The sequence below is a fragment of the Dysidea avara genome, chromosome 8 (assembly GCF_963678975.1).
Source record: "Dysidea avara chromosome 8, odDysAvar1.4, whole genome shotgun sequence".
In the NCBI taxonomy this organism is placed as follows: Eukaryota; Metazoa; Porifera; class Demospongiae; order Dictyoceratida; family Dysideidae; genus Dysidea; species Dysidea avara.
In genome coordinates this window covers 7,411,402-7,437,139 of record NC_089279.1, presented here as the reverse complement: position 1 = coordinate 7,437,139, position 25,738 = coordinate 7,411,402, and the positions used below count along the sequence as shown (strand labels likewise).

General features: G+C 36.7%; 2 protein-coding genes across 2 annotated transcripts; both read left to right on the top strand.

Moving 5' to 3' along the window:
- Positions 1 to 7,439: 7,439 nt before the first annotated feature.
- On the top strand, positions 7,440 to 12,053 carry LOC136264720 (UPF0489 protein C5orf22 homolog). The gene is made up of 7 exons (XM_066059497.1): positions 7,440 to 7,450; positions 7,496 to 7,775; positions 7,951 to 8,022; positions 8,274 to 8,356; positions 8,410 to 8,461; positions 11,615 to 11,748; positions 11,797 to 12,053. Exons 1-7 carry the CDS (start codon positions 7,440 to 7,442, stop codon positions 11,915 to 11,917), a joined length of 753 nt encoding a protein of 250 aa, XP_065915569.1. The 3' UTR covers positions 11,918 to 12,053.
- A 6,173-nt stretch (positions 12,054 to 18,226) lies between these two features.
- Positions 18,227 to 21,277, top strand: LOC136264364 (transient receptor potential cation channel subfamily A member 1-like). The gene is made up of 2 exons (XM_066059094.1): positions 18,227 to 18,331; positions 18,449 to 21,277. Exon 2 carries the CDS (start codon positions 18,455 to 18,457, stop codon positions 21,122 to 21,124), a length of 2,670 nt encoding a protein of 889 aa, XP_065915166.1. The 5' UTR covers positions 18,227 to 18,331; positions 18,449 to 18,454; the 3' UTR covers positions 21,125 to 21,277.
- Positions 21,278 to 25,738: the final 4,461 nt, after the last annotated feature.

The following is a 25,738-nucleotide window of genomic DNA, read 5'->3' as shown; positions in this document are numbered from 1 at the left end:
AAACTTCGTAATACGCCCTATGCACTAAAACCCCCACAGTAGTTTTTGAACACAAATTTCGCGTTCCTTCCTTCACACCTTCGGTTGTACGAAACGACTAACCTTCAGTCACAAACCAATAAATAGCTGAATCATTTAGCAATGATTTAACGCTTTATAAAACCTGTAATAGTAGTCTCAGTGTTAAGAACAACTGCAGTTTGTACACTTGGTAACGTTGCTATAAATCACGTGACCGTATCGAGCCCGTAACCGTAAAATGTATTGCGTTTCCAATCCATTATGTATTTAGTATCTATGGTATAACAGCTTGAGAAAATACATTTTCACGGCTTCCATGTAGGGTAAAACGCCCTGGAAACAAAGATCGCGAAAAATCTCTCTGTAGCCTTTTAGAGACACGCTTTCCCAATGCCTGTACCAAATTTTGATGGTCTATGGCACGTAATTTTGAAGATATTAGCAGGATAGTGAGACAAGTTGGCTGGCAAGGGCGCGCTCCGTATAGCACTAATCACGGGACAGCAGCGTGCTTCGTTCGCCAGTGACTTAACCAAAGTTTTGACAAATGAAGCCTTCTAGATGTGAATATCATTACTTATATCAACAGCAGTAGCCCAGAAGTCTGATGGAGTTAGTTCTTTCCAGCGCTACAATCAGGTTTGAAACGGTTTACAGTTTTCCGGGTTTGTTCGCGCATGACCACCAACACCCTATTCAATTAACCTTGTAAGGCTTCACATAATTACTCCAACGCCACCTGAACCTACCATCACAGCCATTTCTTGGCTGCCACCTTGGATTTCACATCTTTTTGTACCTTGGCCTTTTTGGGGGCCGCACTCTTTTTTTACAGCTGTTTAGGTATCACTTCCTTTTGCATTGCATGTCACAAAGCCAGCCATAAACTGGCTTTGGTGCTTCCTTTCAACTTTTTGTTTTTCTTTACTGCAGGAATTGTGGAAAAAGGAAGTAATTGTGTGTATAGCTTTTGTCTGATTAAATATTTGTATAGTTAATATTGAATGATGTTATCACATACTGTAGTTAATAAGGTGACTTCTTACATAACTGAACTGTAGCTGAAACTCTCATTGTTTGTAGCTGAACTCTTTTCAGGGTGGTTTGTTTCTAGCTGAACTCTCTACAGGATGATTTGTTTCTAGCTGAGCTCTCTACAGGGTGATTTGTTTGCAGCTGAACTCTCTACATGGTGGTTCTTTGTAGCTGAACTCTCTACAAGGTGACTTGTTCTAGCTGAAATTTCTCCAGGGTGGCTGAACTCTCAAGGATGATTTGTATATATGCAGCTGAACTCTCTACAAGATGATTTGTTTCTAGCTGATCTCTCTATAGTATAACTTGTTTGTAGCTGAACTCTCTACAGGATGGTTTCTTTGTAACTGATCTCTCTACAGGGTGACTTGTTTCTAGCTGATCTTGTTTCTAGCTGATCTTTTTTTCTAGCTGATCTCTCTATAGGGTTATCTGTTTGTAATTGAACTCTCTACAGGATGGTTTCTTTGTATATAGCTGATCTCTCTACAGGGTGACTTGTTTCTAGCTGATCTCTCTACTGGGTGAACTTGTTTCTGGCTGAACTCTCTACAGACGATTTGTTTGCAGCTGAACTCTCTACATGGTGGTTTCTTTGTAGCTGAACTCTCTACAAGGTGACTTCTTCTAGCTGATCTCTCTACAGGGTGAATTGTTTGTAGCTGAATTCTCTACAGGGTGATCTGTTCGTAGCTGAACTGTCTATAGGGTGACTTGTTTGTAGCTGAACTATCTGCAGGGTGATTTGTGTGTAGCTGAACTCTCTACAAGGTGATCCTTCTAGCTGATCTCTCTACAGGGAAAATTGTTTCTAGCTGAACTCTTTACAGGGTGATCTGTTCGTAGCCAATCACTCTGCAGATAGTTCAGCTACAAACCAGTCACCCTGTAGAGAGATTAGCTAGAAGAAGTTACCTTGTAGAGAGTTCAGCTACAAAGAAACCACCATGTAAAGAGTTCAGCTGCAAACAAATCACCCTGTAGATAGTTCAGCTACGATTACAAATCACCCTGTAGACAGTTCAGCTATGATTCGTAGCTGAACTGTCTACAGGGCGATTTGTTTGCAGCTGAACTCTTTATATGATGGTTTCTTTGTAACTGAACTCTCTATAAGGTGATGGCTTCTAGCTGATCTCTATACTAGATGACTAATTCTTTCTAGATGATCTCTCTATAGAGTTATAACTTTCTCTATAGAGTTATAACTTGTTTGTATAGCTGAACTCTTTACATGGTGGTTTTTTTGATTGGTTGCTGAACTCTCCAGCTACACGGTGACTTGTTTGTATTACAGAGTGACTTGTTTGTAGCTGAACTCTCTACAGAGTAACTTACTTGTAGCTGAACATTGTATTAAGTAACTTGTTTGTAGCTGATCTAGATGAACATTCTACTGGGTAGCTTTTTTGTAGCTGAACTCTCTACACAGTGACTTGTTTGTAGCTGAATTCTCTACAGAGTGACTTGTTGTAGCTGAACTCTCTACAGGGTAACTTGTTTATAGTTGAACTCTCTTCAGTATGACTTATAATGTTCTGAATCTCTATAGCGACATATTTGTAGCTGAACTCTCTACAGGGTGATTTGCCTGTAGCTGAATTGTCTATCAGATTAACTGTGTTTGTAGCTGAATTCCCTATAGAATAACTTTTAATGTAATATAATTCTATAATGGAGTAAGTTATAAACGTAGCTGAATGCTCTATTCGGGTGACTGTTCTATTAGAGTATTTCGATCTCGCATTTGCTACAGGTAGTTGCTTTTTGAATCATAACTCAGTGGTTTGTGCTACGATTCTTCTGTACTACTGCAAGGACTTTCTATAATGATTATTCTAGCTACATAATTATTTTCAGCTCATTGCTATAAGTGGTTTGCCTGGTAGACGTGAAAACTAATAGTTTTTTTATATTTTTATTCATAAAAATCGATCACGTAATTTTGACGCAGGTCGGGTTTTGTGTCATATCTCCATGGTCTTTATCTCGATTCCTTTCAAACCACAAAAATGCACTCCTACGATGGTTACTCCATCTACTTATCAGTTTTCAACTCATTCCTCCAAGGGGTTTACCCTGTAGGCGTGACAGAGCAGTTCGACCTTATTTTACGCAAATAAGTCATAACTTTGTGAATGTTAATCGGATTCTTACCAAAGTTGGTACTGCGATCCGCCTTAATGAGCCCTTCAGGTGTACCAAATTTCAGCCCAATCTGAGCATGCATTCATGTTTTATGGCAGATTTTGCGAAGTGTGCAAAATGAAGATGAAAAAACAACGAAGAAATTAAAACAAAACTTTGTTCACTCGTATCTCGGAAATGGCTGGAGCGATTTTCTTCAAATTTGGTATGTAGACTCCCCTAACTGGTCAGCACTCCTGTAGCAAATTTGGTTCCAATCGGATTAGGGATCACAGAGCTACATAGGTGTGAAAATTGTGTTTTCTTTCTTCCTGTTATACTCACGGTGTGGCGTGCCGGCTTCTTGGGCCGCATGACACACTACCGAGCCTTTGGAAGTTTAATTGTCAAAATTAATGGTCATGTCATATACTCCTAGTGGAAAATGAGCTATTAAAAATGTAGAGGGCGTTTCCTCAAAGTCATCCATGAATCTTGTTTACAACCTAGCTACAATTGCAATGTATAACTCAATCTTATCATACTTTGCATGTAGCTAAGAGGGTTCACAGAAACCTTATGAGTGTGATGTTTTCCTGTATTGTAGGAGAAGGATATTCCAGGAAAAGGTAATTATAAAAAATCAAACCAAATTTGTTTGCCGTTGTGTGACTGTAAGACATTTATTCTGCTTCACCCTAATAAAATGTGAGGCATCCTATAGCTATTTAGTTTAAGTTGTGTTTTACCAGTCGTACATGTCAGCATCAGATGTATCAACAGGTTAGTATTTTACATAGGACTTTGTGTAGCATACAGTGGATCTTCCCTGAATTAAGGACACAGTAGAAAAACCTCCTCAATGAAGACACTGACAGAGTTTTTTTAATTCCAAAAAGGTGTTGCTCCATACATGTTTACCTCTGAAGAAAGAAGAAACTCTATATTGCAGCAAATGTGAAACAAAATTTCTGGGCCCCAAACTGTCCACAGTTCTACAGTATACAGTGTATAACTAGCACTATAATAATGCATAATATTATTGTCATCAATGCTAAATAGACCAATACTTTTAATCTGTTACTGCAGTGTACCATGGATGAAATCAGTAAGTCTACTGATGCTCTTGCAATAGAAGAGGGGTCACATTGTAATGCTCTACCAGAAGTAACAAGTCCATTAAAAAAACGAGTAATACAACCTACAGTGGAAGAACTAGCAGCCCAAGAAAAACTCAGTGAATTGCAGCAGATAAAGGACTATACAAAACTGCACAGCAAGAGTTAACATGGTTTTACTCTCCTTCATCATGCAGCTAAAGAAAACAGAGCAGAGATCATAGAGTTCTTGGTAAGTAAAGGGTGTGACATAGATGCCGATGACAATGATGAGCAGACAGCTTTACGCAAAGCTAAATACAACTAAATAAATTGCAGCACAAAGGTGGTCTTTCAATACAGGTGGTCACTAATACAGGTTGCACTGTACTTGGACATCTTCATTGTGTAAGACAAAGTTGGCATGGCCTTATCAGCAGTGGTTATTAGAGGTGTACACTCCCATATAGCAATAATAGACTACAAAATTCCACTACATACCACAACATGTTTAATTATATCTCTTGAACCCATTGTGGCCCTGCCACAAAACGTTTACCAACAATAGACCATAACCTAATTATTATTTACTAAAAATTTTAAAGAATTTGAAGCAGCACTTTTTGAAATATTAAAGATTAAAGTTTTTAATGAAGCCTTTTTGAACCTTAATTTAATTGATATCCCATAGTTTATGATTACTTGAACTATCAATTAACAGTCTTTAATCGCTGAAACTTTTATTTTAAAATATTAACACAGTGGTGAGCTACAGTTGATTTTGTAACTCAAGACGAACCAATTTTTCATGAAATATTCAAAATATTTGTGATCATAAATCAGAAACTATGTGGTGTATGAGGCTATAAATTGGAATGGGTGATGAGCTCCATAGGTACTACAAACACACCAAGTGTCGTCAAAATCCGAGAGGTGACCCTACAATTTCTCGGTGATTTGACATGGAATGACCCTAATAGTAAACTTCCATGAATTAATTGTATGTCAAAGAATATCTGATGGTATAGACACCTCCTGGGGGCTCCAACTCTCCTACCACTTGGAAACGTTGTTAAAACTAACATTTTTCACTGTTTTGTACTCTTCAAATTGCAATTTGCTCACTTTACTGGTTAAAATATTGAAAGTTAAATACAACAAATAATTGTTTCATTTATCGAGATATGTTAGATAATCGTGATAAGTTTAAAAGAAATATTGAGATATGTCTAAAGTTGTCATCGCACACCTCTAATCCTAGTGTAATATATGAACTTACTATCAGATACTGATATTGTATGCATAATAGAATCATATCACAGATACAAGTATAGATAGATGCTTTACAATGGAGAAAAACCATCTACCTCTCCACACAATACGCAATTACAAACCAATCAAAAATTAGTTAATCATTAGCAGGGGCGGATCCAGGGGGGCCACAGGGGCGGATCCAGGAGCTGGCAAGGGGAGGGGCACAAACAGGCCAAGTTGTAAGTGGTTGGGGAGAGCCAAATTCTCTAGTTCAGTGCTGCATTTTTGAAGCAGAAAATAATCACCTCTTAGTAGTGTCTCACTGTTGCTTTTTGCCATTTTGGTCTTTTCAGATGGTTGTGAAGTCTTAAAAGTTGTTTTAAAGGCTCTGAATGTCTCAACAGCAACACGATAATTATTTTTAGAGACGTTTAATACGCACGAAGGTGCTGAGTGACAATTTCACAGCTAGTTTGACTTTGGTTTCAGGTGAATTTGTAATAAATTGCTAGTAAAACCATATTTTCATGAGTTTCTTGGCCTGACATAAACTTTAGTACCTATTTTAATCAGAAGTAGCTACAAGGGGGTGACACACAGGCACTCACTGTAGATCTGCGACCGCGGTCAAAGGTCATGGCCACCAAAGTCGTGCCAATTCGACGGTCAAGGGTAAAAGCTTCCAACCCACAATCGAAAAGTGCTGAAATATCGTCGCTAAGTCACTGGTCAAAGGTTGAAAAAGGCTCTTAGTCACAGGTCAAAGCGAACTTTCGGCCTGTCAAGACTTTGACCACGGTCGCAAATCTACTTACAGCGCGTACCTACGTGACACCCCCTTGTAGCTATGGCTGGCTCCTCCACAGGGGGGGGGGGCAAATGCCCCATCCTGGATCTGCCATTGGGCCAGTGCCCCCCCCCTCCCCCCCCCCCTTCAGATTTTTTTATAGTGTTGCTCATTGAACATGGCTAGGCACTTTAGACATAATTCAAACATTTTTAATGCAGTTTATGACTATGTGTAATATAATATATCTGTCTCTGCTAACTTGTTACCCATATAGGCATAGCACAAGGAGAACTAGGTGGGATAGAGCACCCTCTACGTTTAGAAATCAAGATACTCTAATAGAGCAGTCATTTACTCTAATAAAACAGTCAAGAAACATAATTATAAAACACTGTTTATCATTTTTAAAAACTAAAAACCTGTTCTAAATTGAGTTAATGACTCTATCCACATCCTAGTGACTATATTTAGAAATTCTCTGGAGATGCAGCTGCTGCACACCAAATGCCAGGATTATCTACATCCTTAAAGATTTTGTGATGCTTGTGGACCTTATGCTAAATCTAAAATTTTCATCTTAATTTCAGCCAAAAATAGCACCAAAATCATTCTCAAAAAGTCAATTTTTCAGAATTTCTTTATAGACTTTATAGCTACTAACAGCTCAGTAGCTTCCAGCATTGAAGTTTCATAAGCATTTACAAATTTTAGTCAAAATTGCCACCAAATTTAATCTTACAATGTTAAGTTTTCAAACTTTCATTAGTTCATTAGGGAGCAGTTTAAACTATTTTAACTTAGCATCTTCCAGTGTTTGAACTATCAACAAATTTCAGTAAAAATTGTCACCAAATTCAATCCTAGAATGTTAATTTTTCAAAATTTCTTATGGAGCTGCCTAGATCTTTACACTAATTCTGGTTTTTAACTCAGTAGCATCCAGTGTTTGAACTATCAACAAATTTCAGTTAAAATTGCCACTAAATTCAATCTCAGAAAGTTAAATTTTCTAAATTTTCTTATGGAGCAGCCTAGGCCTTTACACTAATTCTGGTTTTTAACTCAGTAACTTCCAGTGTTTGAACTATCAACAAATTTCAGTCAAAATTGTCACCATGTTTATCCAGTACACTGTATTGCGTGCTGCTTGTTATATCATTATACAATTTAGGACTACTCTTGCTGAAGACTATTTTCTCAGTGAATTACTATATTCACCATATGAAGATTTAGGCAACGTACACACTATTCCATTAGTGGTGGTGTCATTCAATAGTAACAGTGAATCAGACCTGGTACCGTGTGCTAAGAGGGCTAGAATTGAGAATGACAAAAATGATTCACCTTATGAGAAAGCAGTAGAATTGCTTGATGGTGCTCAACACTGGATATTGGATATTGACTTAGATTTCTTTTCTACTGCTAACCCATTTTGTGATATGTTCACAGAAGTAAGATATGTACATACAATGTGTATGTGTATGTGATCATTTGGTGATGCTTTTATTTTAGCAGTTTGAAAGGCATTGCTATGTTGTATTGTAAATGAGACCATTTCACCTAACCTATCACCAAAACTTTAGCTCCATGTGTATACTCAGTCTTTTGTGACATCTAATGTTTCAGGAACAATTTACAGTTCTCAAAGATCTATACCATTTCAATAACAACCCTAATGGCAGTGATAAAGAAAAACAAGTAAGAGCTTGTATAGTGTGTGCGCACATGCATGTGTGTGTGTGGCTTGAGGCGTGTGTGGCTTGAGGCGTGTGTGTGTGCATGCGTGTGTGTGTGCGTGCGTGTGTGTGTGCGTGCGTGTGTGCATGCGTGCGTGCGTGTGTGTGTGTGTGTGTGCATGAGTGTGGAATCTGTATGTTGCATGTGCACTTATCTTTGATATGTGAGTATGTGTCAGTGTTTGTGTGTTATGTGTACATGTCACATTGCAGCAAGCACAAGACAATCATGGGATAAAGTTAGACAGTCTTAAAGAGAGCTGGATTAAAGGCAAGATCGGAATTGAACACCCGAGGTAGCATAGACTACTCAGGTTACTCCCCATAACTACGTACTATTGAAACACAGAGCAAAAAGTTTGGAGGAACTTGTTAATAAACAGTGCATAAGTACAGATAAGGTGTGTCAGTAGCTATAGGTCAAACACATTTTGGCAACTGTACTTCAATAACTTAAGGCAGCGCATAAGATTTAAAGCCTTAGGATTCCTAATGATTAATGATATTAACATGCATAGGAACTTTGACATACATTTCCGTTAGGCAGATTATTGGAGAAGAGTGTTTTGAAGAACAGATGATGTTAACTTAAGATATGTACCTGCTCTTGTTTGTCTTCTTATACAATTGAGATCCACATTATTGCAAATTTTAACTCAGACTTTATTTATCATGAACCACGATAGTGGGTTCATAATAGGGATCGCAGTGGAATTTTTGAAAATCCTAATAGAGCAGTCACCTAAAACCAGCCTTAGAAAGCAGACTCAAGCATAAAACAACCCTCAGAAGGCTTACTATCAAACACTGAAATCAGAAAAATTGTGATATAGCAGTAAAAATGGTCTAGACGAAATTTGGAATCATTCAAAAATTGCAAAATTTACACGAATTGTTCATATTATTATTCTAATCCAACAACTGAATGTGTTACTGTATAATACTCTCAATAGCCCCTTGATGTATTATTTTGAAATACGTCAAGCGATTAGCCAATAGAATTAGTATTACACTTGTTTGTCAAGGTCCCATGACAAAAATCTATAATACTAATTTGATTGGCTAAAATAGTGTGGTGTGTTTATATTAGAAGTAAATGTCCGATTTGACAACTATTGTTACCATAATGATAGATTCCCCCAAGGTATGACACAATATGGTTGCTTAGCAATGGTTGCTAGGTAACCGTTGCTAAGGTAAAAGTCATTTTGAGACCATAGCAACGGTTGCCAGGCAACGGTTGTTAAGTGTGATTGGACTTTTGCAGTGGTTATTTTTTGAATTTCTGTTGCCTAGTAACAGTTGCTATGGTTGTCGGATTAATTTGCAATAGGACAGATGGCTGTGGTATTCGGGATTAATAGTTCTCGCATTGTAAACAGGAAGGAAATAGTGCTCGGCTTCGCCTCGCACTATTTTACTCCTTCCTGTTTACAATGCTTGCACTATTAATCCCGAATACCACAGCCATCCATCCTATTACATATACATATTATTATTATTATTTTGTTTCACTCGTGTACAGCCCAAGGCTTCTATTTTTTCGCAATAAAAGCTACACAGCCTTACTCACTGAGTCCTTCCGCGTGTCCATGACCCATTAATTAACCTGTACTCCACAGATCGCTAACCGGCCTCCACCTCGATAAATTTCTAAGTTCTTCTTTGCCATTGCCTGTTGTTCCGTATACTGAAGAAGCCGTAGAAGAACAAAATTACGGGATCTTGTGTGCACAGGGATGCGTGTTGTTCCGACTATAGTATTTATAACGTTAATAGATGGCAGATTGAAGTTGTGCAGCACTCTTTTACCTTACAAGATCGCCATAATACGGTCTCTAGTAAGCTCCCCGTGTTCGCTACGAGAAGCCGTTCAAGCGCACATGCAAGGCATACGTTTATTCTCAGTTCTTCCTAGCCATCACAGTGAGTGCTTTGTTTGTCCATTATAGGTGGAAGATAAATGGTAGCGCTGATATCATGGCTGCTTTTCACAACAACAAAAAATTTGGGTGGGGTGTTTATTACAACCCTACTGTTTAAAAATATTTTGTGGTCTAACCACATGTCATCAACAACCCTCCCATATGGTATCCATGTCATAAACAAGTTAAGGGTGTGAAGCCTGACAGTCTTATATGGGAGGATTGTGTGCTACTGTGCTTATGTCACTATAACTAGCTACTGTGTACTTTAGCACATTCTCTGATCAGCTAGTGACATTAGCAGTTGCAAGCATTTATGAACACATGCTAACCAGACTTAAATTTGCTGACTATACCTATGGTGTTCCACTTTATGACACACTGCTGCTAGCCGGCTATACCTAGGCTTTCCAGGGCTAGAGCCCAGTCTAAGTCCTGGCAATTGGAACTCAATATGCCAGTTTAAAGTAGTCTTGCATGGGTATGACTGCCAAATCCCTGGTAATCGTGTAAGACTGGCTACGCCCTGCACTTGCCACTAGTATAGTGACATTGTGATTTGTACATGCAGACACTGGCATAGGAAGACTTCGGCCAATCTCCTCCTATTTAGCTTCCAACTCACACGGTTGCTGCTGCATGCAGCCTTGCATGTTCATATGGGCAACTCGTACATTTATACAAAGGTGTCGTAAGCATCATCACTACAATAATAGCACTACAGCTACAATGTATAGCTATCTCTTCACTACCTATTCTGCTAGACAACTCTACACCTGTAATGCACATGCTTGATGTATACATCGTTCTTCATTTTTAATGGACTCTACAGGAATTATAACACTAACAGTTTGTAATACCATTCTTATAACTTGTATCATAGAGTTTCATTCTTTTCCTTCTTTTAGAATAAACACCTAAGACATCTTGTTCTTCTTCAAGTCTCCTGTGCTGTCATCAACACTGTCTCCTGTATGATAGGTGCACAATCAGTAATTCGTCTGACAGGTAGCTAGCTCGTTTAGCAGTGTGTTTTCAGCAATGGCACAAAGTGTGATGATGGTGGCTGAAACACTGAGTAGACTAGGAATTAATATATCCTACCTTATTATTTTGTGCGTGTACAAATCAGAACGAAAATACAGTCTTTATCATAGGTTACAAATAAATGTTGCATTAAGATATCTAGTTAATGAGTTAACCTTTTACACTGAGGAATCTCTGTTAGCTTTAACTTAGGCTACACTATAAATTATAATGTGCCAATTAACTTATAATCCACAAATGGATTTGGAAAAAAAGTACACAAACCAGACATATTAAAAATTTAAAATAAGAAATAGGGATCGCTAAAAAAAGCCACGAAACAAGAAGGGATCGCTGGGGTGGTAATGTAAATCACAAATCCCTATTTTGACTACCTATAAATGCTCCATTTGAGTATAAAGAGTCAAAATAGGGATTTGTGGTTTACATTACCACCCCAGCAATCCCTTCTTGTTTCGTGGCTTTTTTTAGCGATCCCTATTTCTTTTTTTAAATTTTTAATATGTCTAGTATTATCACATTGATGTTAAAGCATCAGTATAACAGATTGTAATGGCTTTTCAAAACTTTTGTTGTGTACAGATACATTTGTGTGGGATGATGTCTGACCTTCCTCATCACATCAGTTCAGAGCAAGAGATTACTGATACTATCAAGCAAATACAGAAATGGATAGGACAGTTACCTCACCAGCCAGTGATGGTCACTATTGCACGGTGATGCTCATGTATCATATTTGTTTCTGTTTAATGGTGGTCTTTTAGGTCTACAGATGATGAATACACTCCAAGTGACCAGGTGGGCTTTATTCAGAAACGTGTGCTAGATATGCTGAACTATGTATTTGACAACCAACTTGATGTGAATCAATATAATATTATCTGATTAACTGTAATACTTTGGCATAAGTAAGTGTGTAGTCACTAGTGTAACGCATCATACTTCAGATTGAAAGGAATATTTACCATATCTTCATTTTTGATTTTCGAGAAGCTACACTTGCCATGTTGTGCATTTTTTAAAACAGTATATATGTGTATATTTCCTAAGAATGCAATTCTATGTCAAAGGTGCACATTACTCCTGTCTAAGACAAATGTCATTTGTTTTATTTTACTTAAACATTTTCATTGCTGGATTTATGTATTAATTTAAACTTTCATCTCACAATCAAACTTCCTAAATAAGATATGGCTGGCATAGTTTGCTGGGAAGTTAGATAGTATGTACCATATGCCCTCAGGTGTTGGATGTGAATGCTTACAAAAATCCCTCAAGGAAAACAGCAATGACAGGTGGGGATGCGAAAGGTTATATGGCCTTATGTTCAATGCAAAAACAGAATCACTCTTTTGAGGACTTGTATAACCACTAAAAAAATGAATTCCTAATGTGGATGTCAAATTGTCCAGCATATATGGGTGTGATAAATGACACTCAGGAGTTTTGTTACTATGTAGGTTACTTAATTTGTTCACTATTATTGGGATACTTTCATTTCATCACTGCTTCATGCTACCGTTGAGTGTGATTCATATTGTATTTTAACTGATACAGTGCAAATACCGGTAAATGTCTGTATAGTGGCCTATAGTGATTGTTACTGAAGTCTTCATCATCACGTGTAATGTAAAAGAGGATGATTCGAACTTGTATCAATAGTTGTGATTCTTTGTTGATGGTGCATGCCATTCTTAGATTTCTTACCATATAATTTTTTCTTGCTATAGACAAATGAAATTACGAGAAGTGTCAACGCCTTGTATGTTAGGAACTGAATTGAATTCTATATTTGTCTTACATGCGTACGTATAAGGCAAAAGATTTCATTAGACTGTATAGGTTTGCCATCAGAAATCTGAGCATGTCAGGAAGTCCAGTGTAAGAATTCTATCCTTTATAGTGTTTCTCCCAGTTAACTATAATATGGTAATTTCTTAACAAAAACCTATTATTTAATTGCTTAACTAGGGTACATTGTCATTGAACTAAACGAATTTGCTATGTGATCACCACACTTCTTGCCTCTTAGACAGTCTCTACTGCTTGTTACTGCTATACAAAGTTGTAAGTACTGTGCTAAGTACTATGCTCTTTGAGAACATTGTTCATAGATGCATGGTTTAGCATCACAAGCCCTAGATTTAGTATGCATGCAGCAGGAAGATTGGAAACCAGTAGTCAAAACTCCTGTAGCTGCTCATGACTAAGTACATAAAATGCAAAATGACTTTATTATAATATATTCTATAATCACTGTACCTGGTAAATTTTGCAGGTGTGCTTCAGTATAACTTTTTGCAATAATTAGTAAGTATGCACTATTCACTCATCCAAGACAATATGTATTGCATGAAGGTTGGCATATGTACTTTAATACTCGTGGGGTGATGTAGCAGTGGCTAGCCGTACTTGTTTATCATATTTTCCAATTATGTTGTTATCAATGAAGCAAATGTTTTCTGTTTTACTAACCTTTGAAATTACATTGTTGCCCTTGCTAGTACACATGTAATCATTTTTCTAACATGTTTACTAGCTCCATGTTACTACTGCTGCCTTTTGACAAATTGTGTATTTTCTGTCGGTTGAAGGTACTGAATTAGACAGAAAATAAGCTCCCGCACGAATACTATTGGTGGTCACGTGAGCCTTCTCACGTGACAAGTGGTATTTATAAGGTTGGTATAAAGTGTGATAACTCATTCTACGCCACGTGTTTGGACAAGTGGGGTACCCTCCCACCCCCCCTGTGTAATTGTTATATATATATATATACCATGTATTTATGAACGTTGTTCTCTTGACTATCCCTGCAGATAGAGTCTCTGAAGGCAGGCATTAAAGAGTTTCCTTCCTTTTTTTTTTTGAACTGATGTGCATACATGATTACATGAGAGTGGAGCTAATTTGGGGTTTTTCCTGATGGGCAAAAAAAAAAAAAAAAAAGTAAAAGCCTGTCAGGTTTTTTCCTGGTGCTGTCTTGGGCAGGGCAGTTCCGAATTTATTATTTCTGTTGTTATTATTATTATTAGTTGTGGCTAAGCCCCCACTCTCCTCTTGTACATGCATAGGCAGTTGCTGTATGTGGTTGTAAGTGTTAGTTGTGATAAACAGTAGCCCACGCTTGGTGGCGCACAACCTAGAGTGTTAGTTGTGATAAACAGTAGCCCACGCTTGGTGGCGCACAACCCAAGGTGTTGTGGGTGGGTGGTAAGGGTAATAGTATGGTGAGGGAGCTTTCAATTTCCCATACATTGATAGTATATCTGCACTTTGAATAGGATTGTCCTTCAATATCACTGCAACTTAGAGTTGTGACCGGCTCTCTATATAACCGATTAATTGGCTTAAACTGTAGACCCATATGTCATAAGGTAAGAATTGTCATAATAACCTCTTATTATGTTTTTCAGTGTTCAAACACAGAAGAGTGTATAAGCATTGCAAGTTGTCTAGACAATGGTTTTTGTCATTCATTTTCACGAAAAAAAAACTATAGAACACTACCATATAGAGGGAGATTTTGGTATTGTGAAATTATGGTGAATTTGGTGAACAGTCTAAAATTTGTTAAATTTTGCCTTCCAAATCTTTACTTATCACTGCACTCAGTCAAGCAATATTGTATACCAGCCTGCATGGTAGCTGTATAGAGAGAAAGAGAAGCTTAGTTACATGCTAACCTTGCTTATGAAACAGCTTGAATCTCGCAAAGTATGCATGTATGTTTTCTTATTTCTAAATGGCCCCAAGCCCACCATGCAGTCACTAGATACATTATCAGTGTTTTCTTAATCAAACATGCTGTTTGACATAAGAGGTAAGGGTAAAGAGTGGCTCTGTGATGTGTAATTCCTACCAAAGAAAAACAGTAACCAGCCTCCTCGTTTGCTTTAGTGCACTCTTTATCACCAAAACTGTAAACAATTCTATGGTCATGTGATCCAATTGTATAATTGGTTGCTGTATACATAATTCAATCATCAATTACCCGCAACTATAACCAATTGATCAACCGATTATTACATAAGCGATTTGGTGACAAAATGTTTAATTCCTTGTCAAACATTTCAGTAACCTTAATACAGTGGCGGATCCAGGATGGGGCATTTGGGGCAAATGCCCCCCCCCCCCCCCCCCCCCCTTCAAGAAATTGCATACAAGATCGAGATACTCTAATAGAGCAGTCAATTACTCTAATAAAGCAGTCACAATGTTCATGAGGCAGTGTAGCTTACCTATGAAGCTATAAATAGGATTTTATTTTACATAACAGACGTGATATAGTTGGTAAGGATAACTAGCTATTATTGTCGTGACCTTTTTTTTTTTTTTTTTGGTCTTCAACTGGTTTTCAGCAAGTTTTTTTTGGTCTTCATCTGTTTTTCAGAAAGGTGCCCCCCCTTTTTCCAAACTCTGGATCCGCCCCTGTAATATAGTACATATAGTTATGAAACTTATGTTTAATTTTCCTCTTTTGTTGGTTCGTATGATGTCAACTTTGTCCTTCTTCCCACACACACACACACACACACACACACACACACACACACACACACACACACACACACTACACCTTTAGCCTTTAGCTACCCATCTGGGGATGACTGCTACATGTATAGCTTGCAATTCGCCAATTCATATTTCACCATGCAATGACTACTTGGTGGGTGATTTGCCAAGTAATTTCCCTTCATAATTATAGTATAGCCAAGCCTTTATTATTACATACACACATACATACATACATACATACATACATACATACATACGTACATACGTACATACATACATACATACATACATACATACATACATACATACATACATACATACATACATACATACTGTACATACATACATACATACATACACTGTACACGAATGCATATAATGGGTAGATGTAGAACTGTTCCAATTTTAAATAATTTGAATGTCTTAGACTTAGTTATGTGTGCCTGAGAAATGTAATGAACTAGGAATTGAAATAATATTCAAATTTTTCATGTATGTATAATATTTAATTTTAAAAAGCAAGAGCTTGTAATACAGCACACTATGTTTTTATTCGAAACCTTGCAATGTCTTTCTGGATCCAAATACTTGAAGGATACATCTATCAGTACCTAAAATGGTCAACTTTCATGATTAGAAATAAAAATTGAGGCATAGAGATAACGACATGAATGGTGCACAATAGTAGTTGTTGATTATCTTTTCAGCTACACAACTGGCATGCTACACTGGTACAGGGATATACTTGTGACTGGATTTGCAAAATTACGCTACAAAGATTAAATCAAGAGGCAAAATTTTTAAGGTTGAGCAATGTAGCTAAAAATAATGGATTTGGAAACAATTCCAAAAATGTATTTTTGCTGTTAACCCCCAAAAATCTTGAAGTCAGTGATAATTTTCCCCCTCAAAACATTTAGGCCATACAGTATGCCTTTTCACACATTTTTTATATACCAGCAAACAAAATGTTATAAAAGTTGACTACTTGTACTTTATTAAAATGCTATCCCACTAGGGACCTGTGAGAAGGCTAAAGCCTGTGAATACAGGGAGTCTGAAACATATAACTGAAATGTGAAGAATGCAGAAAAAATCCCAGACCCAGTAGTGACTTGATCCTCTTTATATGAAAATAATGTGACCAAAATCCGTAGCTTTATTCATGGAAATTTTAATCAATTAAAATCAGAGATACAAAAGTTAAGAAGTTTCACAATCCAAAAAAAAGACCAAACTTTGTGTGTGAAAAAGGTACTGTTTTACAAATCGGGTCACAAATGGTATTTGATTCTTTTTCACGAGATATGTTGATGTTTATGCCTGTGCAAATTGTCAAATTATAAAGTAAAATTTCTGTTGTTGACTTGCTTCATAACGAATGAGAATTAAGGAAATGGCCAAACTTGACTTTTGAGAAGCTGTCTAAAATGAGGAAAAGGCGATTTGATTATAACTATATTGAGTTACACAAGTTGGTTTATTCTTAATACCGTTAGGGCTTCTGTTTTTATCCTATACACATAATTTTTCGTGATGTTCACATATAGAAATTCACGGGGAATGTTGCATTGCATGTGCATGGTAAGCTACAGCAGACCACAGTATAAGACTACAATGCCAAGATTATAGATCATGTATGGCTGATTGTACATTAGACACAGTGGGGCTTTATCATTAATGTGTTACATGGATGCATACATACCACACATGCCAATTTGCAAGATTTAATACACCTGTAATAAATGTAGTACAGTACTACGCCATACTGAGCTTTTAGTGTAATCTTTGAGTGAGTTAATCAATCTAATAAGTACGTTGAATTATATTAAGCACCAAACTTCACAGCAATGTAATAAAAAATCATGCCTTAATTTTTCTTGAATTTGACAACTGACAAATGCATGGTGTCAATGCCATACCTCTCATTTAGCAATAGAGTCTAAATCAAAGAATGGCATTTATATTATCTAATAAAAGTAAACAATAGTTGTTCTTGTCTACTTCTTTGCAGTATTGTGGTGTATAACTAGTATTGTGGCTTGCTTTAACTGCTGCTAGTCCATACCATGTGTCCAGGTATATCTTGCAAATTGGCACACGTCAATCGAACTTATGGCAGATTGCTAGTCTGGCCACTACAAAAATAAAGACTATACTTCTTCACACAATCAACAGCGTTTTGATTTTGTTGTTATATGTAGCATTCCAGAGAGTTGTATTCTACTGTTTACTACTATACATAATTGTGGTGAAGCAGTATAATGGTCTATGCCATGTTGTGGACCAAATGTGCTTCTTTCCTGTGATACAGGAAACATTTATAGATATTCATGTAAAATCCCTTACATTAGATTGCATTCAAATGGCTTGTATCTGTCTGTGACAATGTTGTATAGGGACTCTTTTGCAACCATTCATATATGCAACAACATACCATTGTGAGGTCTATTATTTGAAAACACATATTATGTGTTTTCAAATAATAGACCTCACAATGGTATGTTGTTGCATATATGAATGGTTGCAAAAGAGTCCCTATACAACATTGTCACAGACAGATACAAGCCATTTGAATGCAATCTAATGTAAGGGATTTTACATGAATATCTATAAATGTTTCCTGTATCACAGGAAAGAAGCACATTTGGTCCACAACATGGCATAGACCATTATACTGCTTCACCACAATAAAATCCAAGACATTTTCTTAACTGCTTAGTACAGTTTGTTTTTCACGATTGTTGAATAAGTAACAGTGCCTGAAGCTAGCATAAACAGGTCAGTAGTATACATTGTGGAACTTTGTGTATAAGTCCATGTGACAGCAGCAGCTATATATTGTAATGTATATTAGCAGCAATTAATACTGTGTTAGATCAATACTTGTTACTGCAGGGTACCATGGAAGAAATCAGCAGGTCTACTGATGCTCTTGCAATAGAAGAGGGATCACCTCATAATCCTCTACCAGAAGTAACAAGGCCATTTAATAGAAGAGTAACGCAACCTACAGTGGAAGAACTAGCAGCCCAAGGAAAACTAAGTGAATTGCAACAGATACAGGACTATGCAAAACTGCACAGGAGAAGTAAGCATGGTTTTACTCTCCTTCATCATGCAGCTAAAGAAAACAGAACAGAGATCATTGAGTTCTTGGTAAGTAAAGGATGTGACATTGATGCAGATGATGATGATGAGCAGACAGCTTTACACAAAGCAGTCATGTTTGGTCATGCAGAGGCTATTAAGGCTCTTCTTGAAAATGGAGGTGATGTCAACAGAAGTGATGGCAATGGAAACACTCCACTTCACATAGCCATTATTAGTGGAGGCGATGTTAAGGTAATCGAGACGTTGATTACAAAAGCTGACCCAAGTATCAAGAATAATAAGGGTCAAAATGCACTTCATGTTGCAGTCAAATACCATAAAATCGATACCATCAAATTGATCCTCAACCATCCACACATATCTATGATTATTTCTGATCCTGATGATGAAGGTTATACACCACTCCATCTGGCAGTAAGTTTGGGTCACTTTGACACAACAGAAGAATTACTGAACAGACAAGACCTAGGTATTGACATTACTACATCCACTAAGAAAGGAAAAACTATTATTCACCTAGCAGCTACTACAAATGATGCAAATTTGTTGGCTCTCATTCTTGATGTTCCAAATGCTTTATACCTCATTAATAAGCCAGATAAGATTTCACATATCCCACTCCATGATGCTGCTGAACATGGAAGCCTAAAGCAAGTTTCAATGTTGTTGGATCGAGGTAGCATGATTGTTAGTACTGTAGATGGTTATACACCTCTTCACTTTGCTAGTTTCAGAGGTCATTTGAATGTTGCAGCAAAGTTAATAAAGCGGCATCCATTTCAAAAAGATTTAGTCACAAATAATGGTAACACTGCTTTGCATTCAGCTGCAACAAATGGTCACTCCACAGTTGTGAAGCTTCTTCTTGACAATGGAGTTCCAATAACTCATAATGCACAGCAAGTAAGCTTTCTTGACATGGCACTTTTTAAAAAGGACAGTAGCGTGGCACTTGTGGCAGTAAACCATGGTAGGTGGCAAGAGTGTTTAGATTTAGTCTCACCAAACCATCCAGCTCCAATGATTCACCTTGTTGAGACACTGCCAGATGTTGCCCAGGCCGTGATGGACCGCAGCATAACTTCTGCACAGCTCCATCCACAACATCCTTGCTATTGGAAGCAATATGATTTCAAATATCTCCTGGATGAAAATAGCATGAAGGCCTATCATCCCCATCGTAACTGGTATCAGTTTATATTACATTATCTACAACTTTTGTTTACAATCTCCGATAAAAACGATGCTAACCCATTGAAGGTAATCAAAACCATGCTACAACACAACCGGAAATGTCTTCTTGTCCATCCACTACTGCTGACTTTCTTAAATCTAAAATGGAGAAATTATGGCAGACTGTATATACAAATTAGAGCTAGTTTACTAGCAGTGCTTGCCATTCTTTTAAGCATATTAATAGCCGTTTCTGATCCCCCCAGGTGTCAAGATTATTTGACTGGTAATTGTACAAATGGTAATATAGATATGGATGAAATAAAATGCACTGGTGGGTTTAGGCTTGAAGCTTGCGGTCTTGATGGAAAAGTAGGTATTGCGAGTGTCACTCTTTTTGTAAACTTTGCATATATAATTATTTTAGTTTTGCAACTTATCTCCTATATTCGACAAAGGAAGGTTGTTCACTGGTTCCATACATTTGTTGAACTTGGCACTGTAGTTTCTACTGCCATCTTTATCCTCACCAATCCAGAAGATCGTTGGCTGGCTGCTGTAGTTGCTCTTTTGTGTGCTTGGGTGGCTCTTAATCTTTTTTCTCGTTATTTTGATGTGTTTGGCTTGTACACTATCATGTTCTATGACTTACTGTTCAGAATTACAAAAGCACTACTGGTTGGCTTGTACTACATTATTGGATTTGGACTAATAATTTACATTCTTATTGGAGAAGAACCTGAATATAGGGATCCAGTACTGGCTATTTATAACACTTTTATTGCAGCACTCCGTGGCTTTAATTTTCAAAGACTTACACAGAGAGAAGATGATGGTACACTGCTATATGAAAAGTCCACATACACTGTTGCACTGGTACTAACGGTGGTACTTACTATAACACTAGTCAACTTACTCATTGGTATTTCAGTTGGTAGTATTGGTAACATACAGAAAGATGCATTGCTGCATCAAGCAAAATTGAAAATACAGCTATTTCTTGAGCTGGATCCAAATATTCCAAGGCAACTGAAAGGGAAAATAATTCCAACGTCTTATAAAATTAAGGGATCAGCTTCAATCACTGACAGAGCATATAGTCTTTGGAATTTCATCGTAGCTCAATTTGCACCACACATTCAAGGTGAAGAGCATGAAGAAATGAGGGAAAATCAAGAAGACAATAAAGTGAAGGATATACACTATCGTATCAAACAAATGGAGCGTCAAGTTGAATCAGTACTAAAGCATCAGAAGGCTTTGATGGATAAGTTTAAGAATGAGTAATAGAAGTAACAAGCATTATATTTAAACGTAGCTTTACTGATTTGTAATGGCATGTGCTGTATTAACTATGCATAAATTATATGTGTACTTTATCCTCAAGAGGTTATTGTGTATTTAAAAAATAAAGCTTTAATAAAATACCCTAAATCTGAACACATGACACTGTGTAGAAGCTAGCTAATGTACTTAACAAATTCCATGGTTGCACTAAGTTTACATGTTGTAATATTACATGTGGCCATCATTCAAACATACTGTAGGTTGTGTGCGGAAATGCATTCAGTTTGAAATAGGAATACATCATGATGCTAGCTGTATGAATCAATTTCAACTGTTTGTGGAAATCTCTAAACTTCAAAATTTGTGTTTTGATTAAAATTAGATTTCCTGATTACTAGATATTAATGCTCTTTTTAATAACATCATTTTCATAGACATCTCTTCCTAGAGGTGTGAATTTATTGTATCTGCTTTTCTACCTTTAACCTACTATCACAGCCATTTCTTAGCTAGCACTTTAGATTTCACATCTTTTTTCACCCTGGTGTTTGGAAGGGCCACACCGGACCCCTTGGTTGTTTTGTTTAGATATCACTTCTTTTCACTTGTATATATACTCTAAAGTCTTTTTTTACTTGTCTTTATTTTTTACTGCAGAAAGGAGAAAGAGTCAATAGCTGAATTAATTTTGTTCATGGAATTTTTTTATACTGAAATTATCCATGAACTCTCTTATACTTTGACTTGAACTCTCTACAAGGTGACTTCTAATGTAGCTGAATACTCTGCAAGGTGTTGTATACAGCATGACTTCAGTTTGACTTGCTTGTCTATAGGATGACTTGTTTGTAGCTGAACTCTTTACAGGGTGAATTGTTTGTAGCTGAACTCTCCACAACATATTCCAAATTAAATAAGAAATCATAATTTAGGGGTAAAGTGCAGGAAGGAAGTTTACACTTGTGTAACTAAGGAACATGGTTCCTACATGTGTAGAGTTTTATTGAGAATTTTTGCAGAATTTTGTAGGAAATACTGTATTCCCATACTGTTGAATTTAGTAAAAAAGATTCCTACACAGTGAGCAAAGTGAGCAGTTTCACAAGGAGGAACAAGTCGCTCCAGTTTGTAAATGCCAGCGATGTAAATTTAATGGGGTTGGTAGGGTATCTGATAAAGCCTGCAACTCAAATGAGAGCTGGCCAGGATGAAATCCCAGTTTCACAACTGTGAATGTGAGTCTGTGATTCAGCTTCTAGTGCAGCACTATCTTCTGAGTGCTGCCGGCAATATTGGCTGGTGCCTAGCTACAGCTATATAGCATGGCATAATTAGTTTGCCTGTTACACCAGCATTACGGTTAACATTTGAGGTACCCAATTGGCGGGTGTCTAGATATCAGTTCTGCTATCTATCAATACTAAAACAGTCATTGCTGTATCTACTAATGGAGCACTCAACTTCAATAATTCAGTCAAATACTTTACTTCTCTCATGGCAAAGTAGTCGATTTTAATGAGTCAGGGTTACCAGCCATTCTGGTGGGTCAGTTATCATACAGCACCCTTATTTCAATGTTTAAATGTGTGTCAGCCACAAATTCCCACATCCATGACTATAAAACTACTGTTGAAATCCTATTATAATCTATTTCATAAAAGATTTTACACTTTGTGTGCTATAGATATGATGAAGCAAAGCAGTTATGTTTGGTCATGTACTCAACCTCTATATACATAGGCTCACAAAAAGTTGCAGTTGATGAAAGTCTCATTGTGAGCAGGTCTTCAAAAACAACGTTTTGGCACACTTGTGAGTATAAAATGTAAATTCAGTGAAAGTCGCATTGCTAGCTAATAGTGTTTCTAAGCAGCAGTATCCTCTTAAACACCTGAATCTTCAGTATACACATGGCTTTGTATATCATAGAAATCCACTCTCCTTGTATCCGACATGGATGCTTTGCCAAGAGAAGCTGAACACCCTCTCTGTTGCTTTTGAGTATAGTAGGTACTTGAAGCATCAAGCAAAATATGCTTGCATGATTTTGCCTACTGTTATGAAAAATTCATGTCATGGAATAAGATGTATAGTCCACCATTTGCTTATGTGAGGCTACTCCACTAAATAGTCTAATTAGTGACTCTAATAGAGCAGCCATGGAACATAATAATATAGCCTGCCAAAAGAATGTGACTTCAACAAACCAACTGAAACCCACTAATTTATTAGTAGACTGAGGCAAAAAATTATATAAGTATAATAGGTTGAATTTTGCATGAGCACTGTAGTATAGTAGTGTAATAGGTTAACTTTAAAAGTAGGCTTGCGCCAATTATGCTGCAGGGCATAATTTCGAGCATAAGGTATCAAGCACAACAGGATGATTTTCAAGAATTTTAATTAAAATGAGCAATGCGCGTGCCAAAAATACAACATGAACACACTACACATTATTATTGCTGCATTTCATATCAAAAACCTTGCAGTGTTATTATTTTTACTATTTCTTGACTGATTATTCACACTTTATGGTAATAAGATTGAGATACTCTAATAGAGCATGCAGTCACATACTCTAATACAGCAGTCAGGAAATGCAGATATACTCTGACAAAACAGTCAGCTCTTGAGCATAATCTTGAGCATAATAGGCTGGATTTTTGAGCACTGCTCAAAAGCATAATAGGCAATTTTCATAGCATAATTGGCTCAAGCCTATTTAAAAGCGCATAACGTCCTAGTGTCCAATCGTAGCTTGTGAAAATACATGTCATAGAAAGGTACAACAGAATAGTTAGCAGCTCAAATTAAGCTGTCATTGAGTTCTTTGAGGTGAACGCTCTATTAGAGGATATATTGACTACAGGAACACTTGCTATTAATTTTTATAGTACAAGTAAGAATAAAGTAGTACAAGAAGCTAGTACTGAATGAACACAATGACATTTAATGGGGGATACAGAAATGTAGATAGGACAAATTTATGCTACCATGTAGAATAGAAACTTTAATAATAGACTAGTCTCTATAAGAGCATTTGTAAAATGATCATTAATATCTTGAGTAGGATGGAAACCTAATCAAAGACATGATATGAAGTTTACAGATTTCCAAAAACAGTTGGGATTTATTTTCACAGTAGAAAACTAGCATCATACACTGCATTCCTTTTTCAAACTGAATATATGGTGCAACGGAATCCAAATTTGAAATGTTTATTCCAGTGAGTTTGTTAAGAGAAGTTTTCCTATGGCATAAAGATTCTTAATGTACCATGCTTTCCATTTTCAAAATATGTCATTATATGCAAATTTCCACAAAGCCACATGTATTCTTAAGTACTATTGATACCAATTTCTGTCAGAAATAAAGGCAAAATTGCATAACTCAACTTTGGTTGGTATTAAGATGCAGTTTGTCTTAATTAGAGAGCAAAAATCTTAGAGAATGCAATAGAGCATGTGCTATTTCAGCCAGACAAGACATGTTGACTCACTTAAACCTCCACACATAAGTACGTTGGATTACATTTTTGTATTTTGTTCAAAACTAATTAGATTTTTTTATTCATTGAGGCTTTACAGCACAAGTGCTGAAGGTCTGTAGGATCCCTGCTGTTTAAGGCGAGGTTTAAGGATGTCATAATTGTTATCCACACAAAAACAGCAAAGCTGTGAAAAAATGGTGCGGCTTTAAAGAGCTTGGGTGAAAAAAAGTTGTGAAATCAAAGTTGGCAGCCAAGAAATGGCTGCAATGATGTTAATGCTAATAAATTTTAACAATGCACATAGCCATTATTAAAGTTTTTTAACATTAACATCATTGCAGCCATTTCTTGGCCACCACCTTTGATTTCACAACTTTTTTTCACCCAAGCTTTTAAGGCCACACCATTTTTTCACAGCTTGGCTGTTTATGTGTGGATTTCACTTCTTTTTGTACTTTATAAGGCCCCAAAACCAGCCTATGGCTGACTTTGAGGTTTGTTTTTACTCACATTTCTTCTTTTCTATATAGATACAATGATGATTATTGAAGTGGACAGATTTATATCATTGCATGATTTAATTCAATAGAACATACATAGAATGTTCTAGAACAATCTAGTACTTCTATTGGCAGATCTATGAAATTACAAACGTTTGATTATAGCTAAGCAGATTTCAACTAGAAATTTCATTTCTAAAGTATAAAGAAGAAATTAAGTGAGGTGATCAGCCAAGGTAGCCGTGGTTCAGTGGTTAAGGATGCAGGTGTTAGGTATGGAGGTCTCTGGTTCGAAACTTTTTTTCCGACATTTTTGCACACCTTTAGGGGGTATCTCCAAACTGATTTTGGTACGCTTAACGTCATAATGACGTTAAGGGGGGAGGGGGGTTCAGGCCATGACGTTATAAATTTTTATTAAAGCAGCTATAGTGTAAACAGCTAGGAATAGAGGAATTGAAGTGATTAAGCAGCTAGCTATACTGCTTGTAGACTATACACTGACAATTTTTGTACTATAATTCACTTTGTTCATTGCAAAATAATGCATGCAAAAATTATACAATTTTTATATCAAGATAATCTAATAGAGCAGTCATTTATGTAAATCATGAAAATATTTTT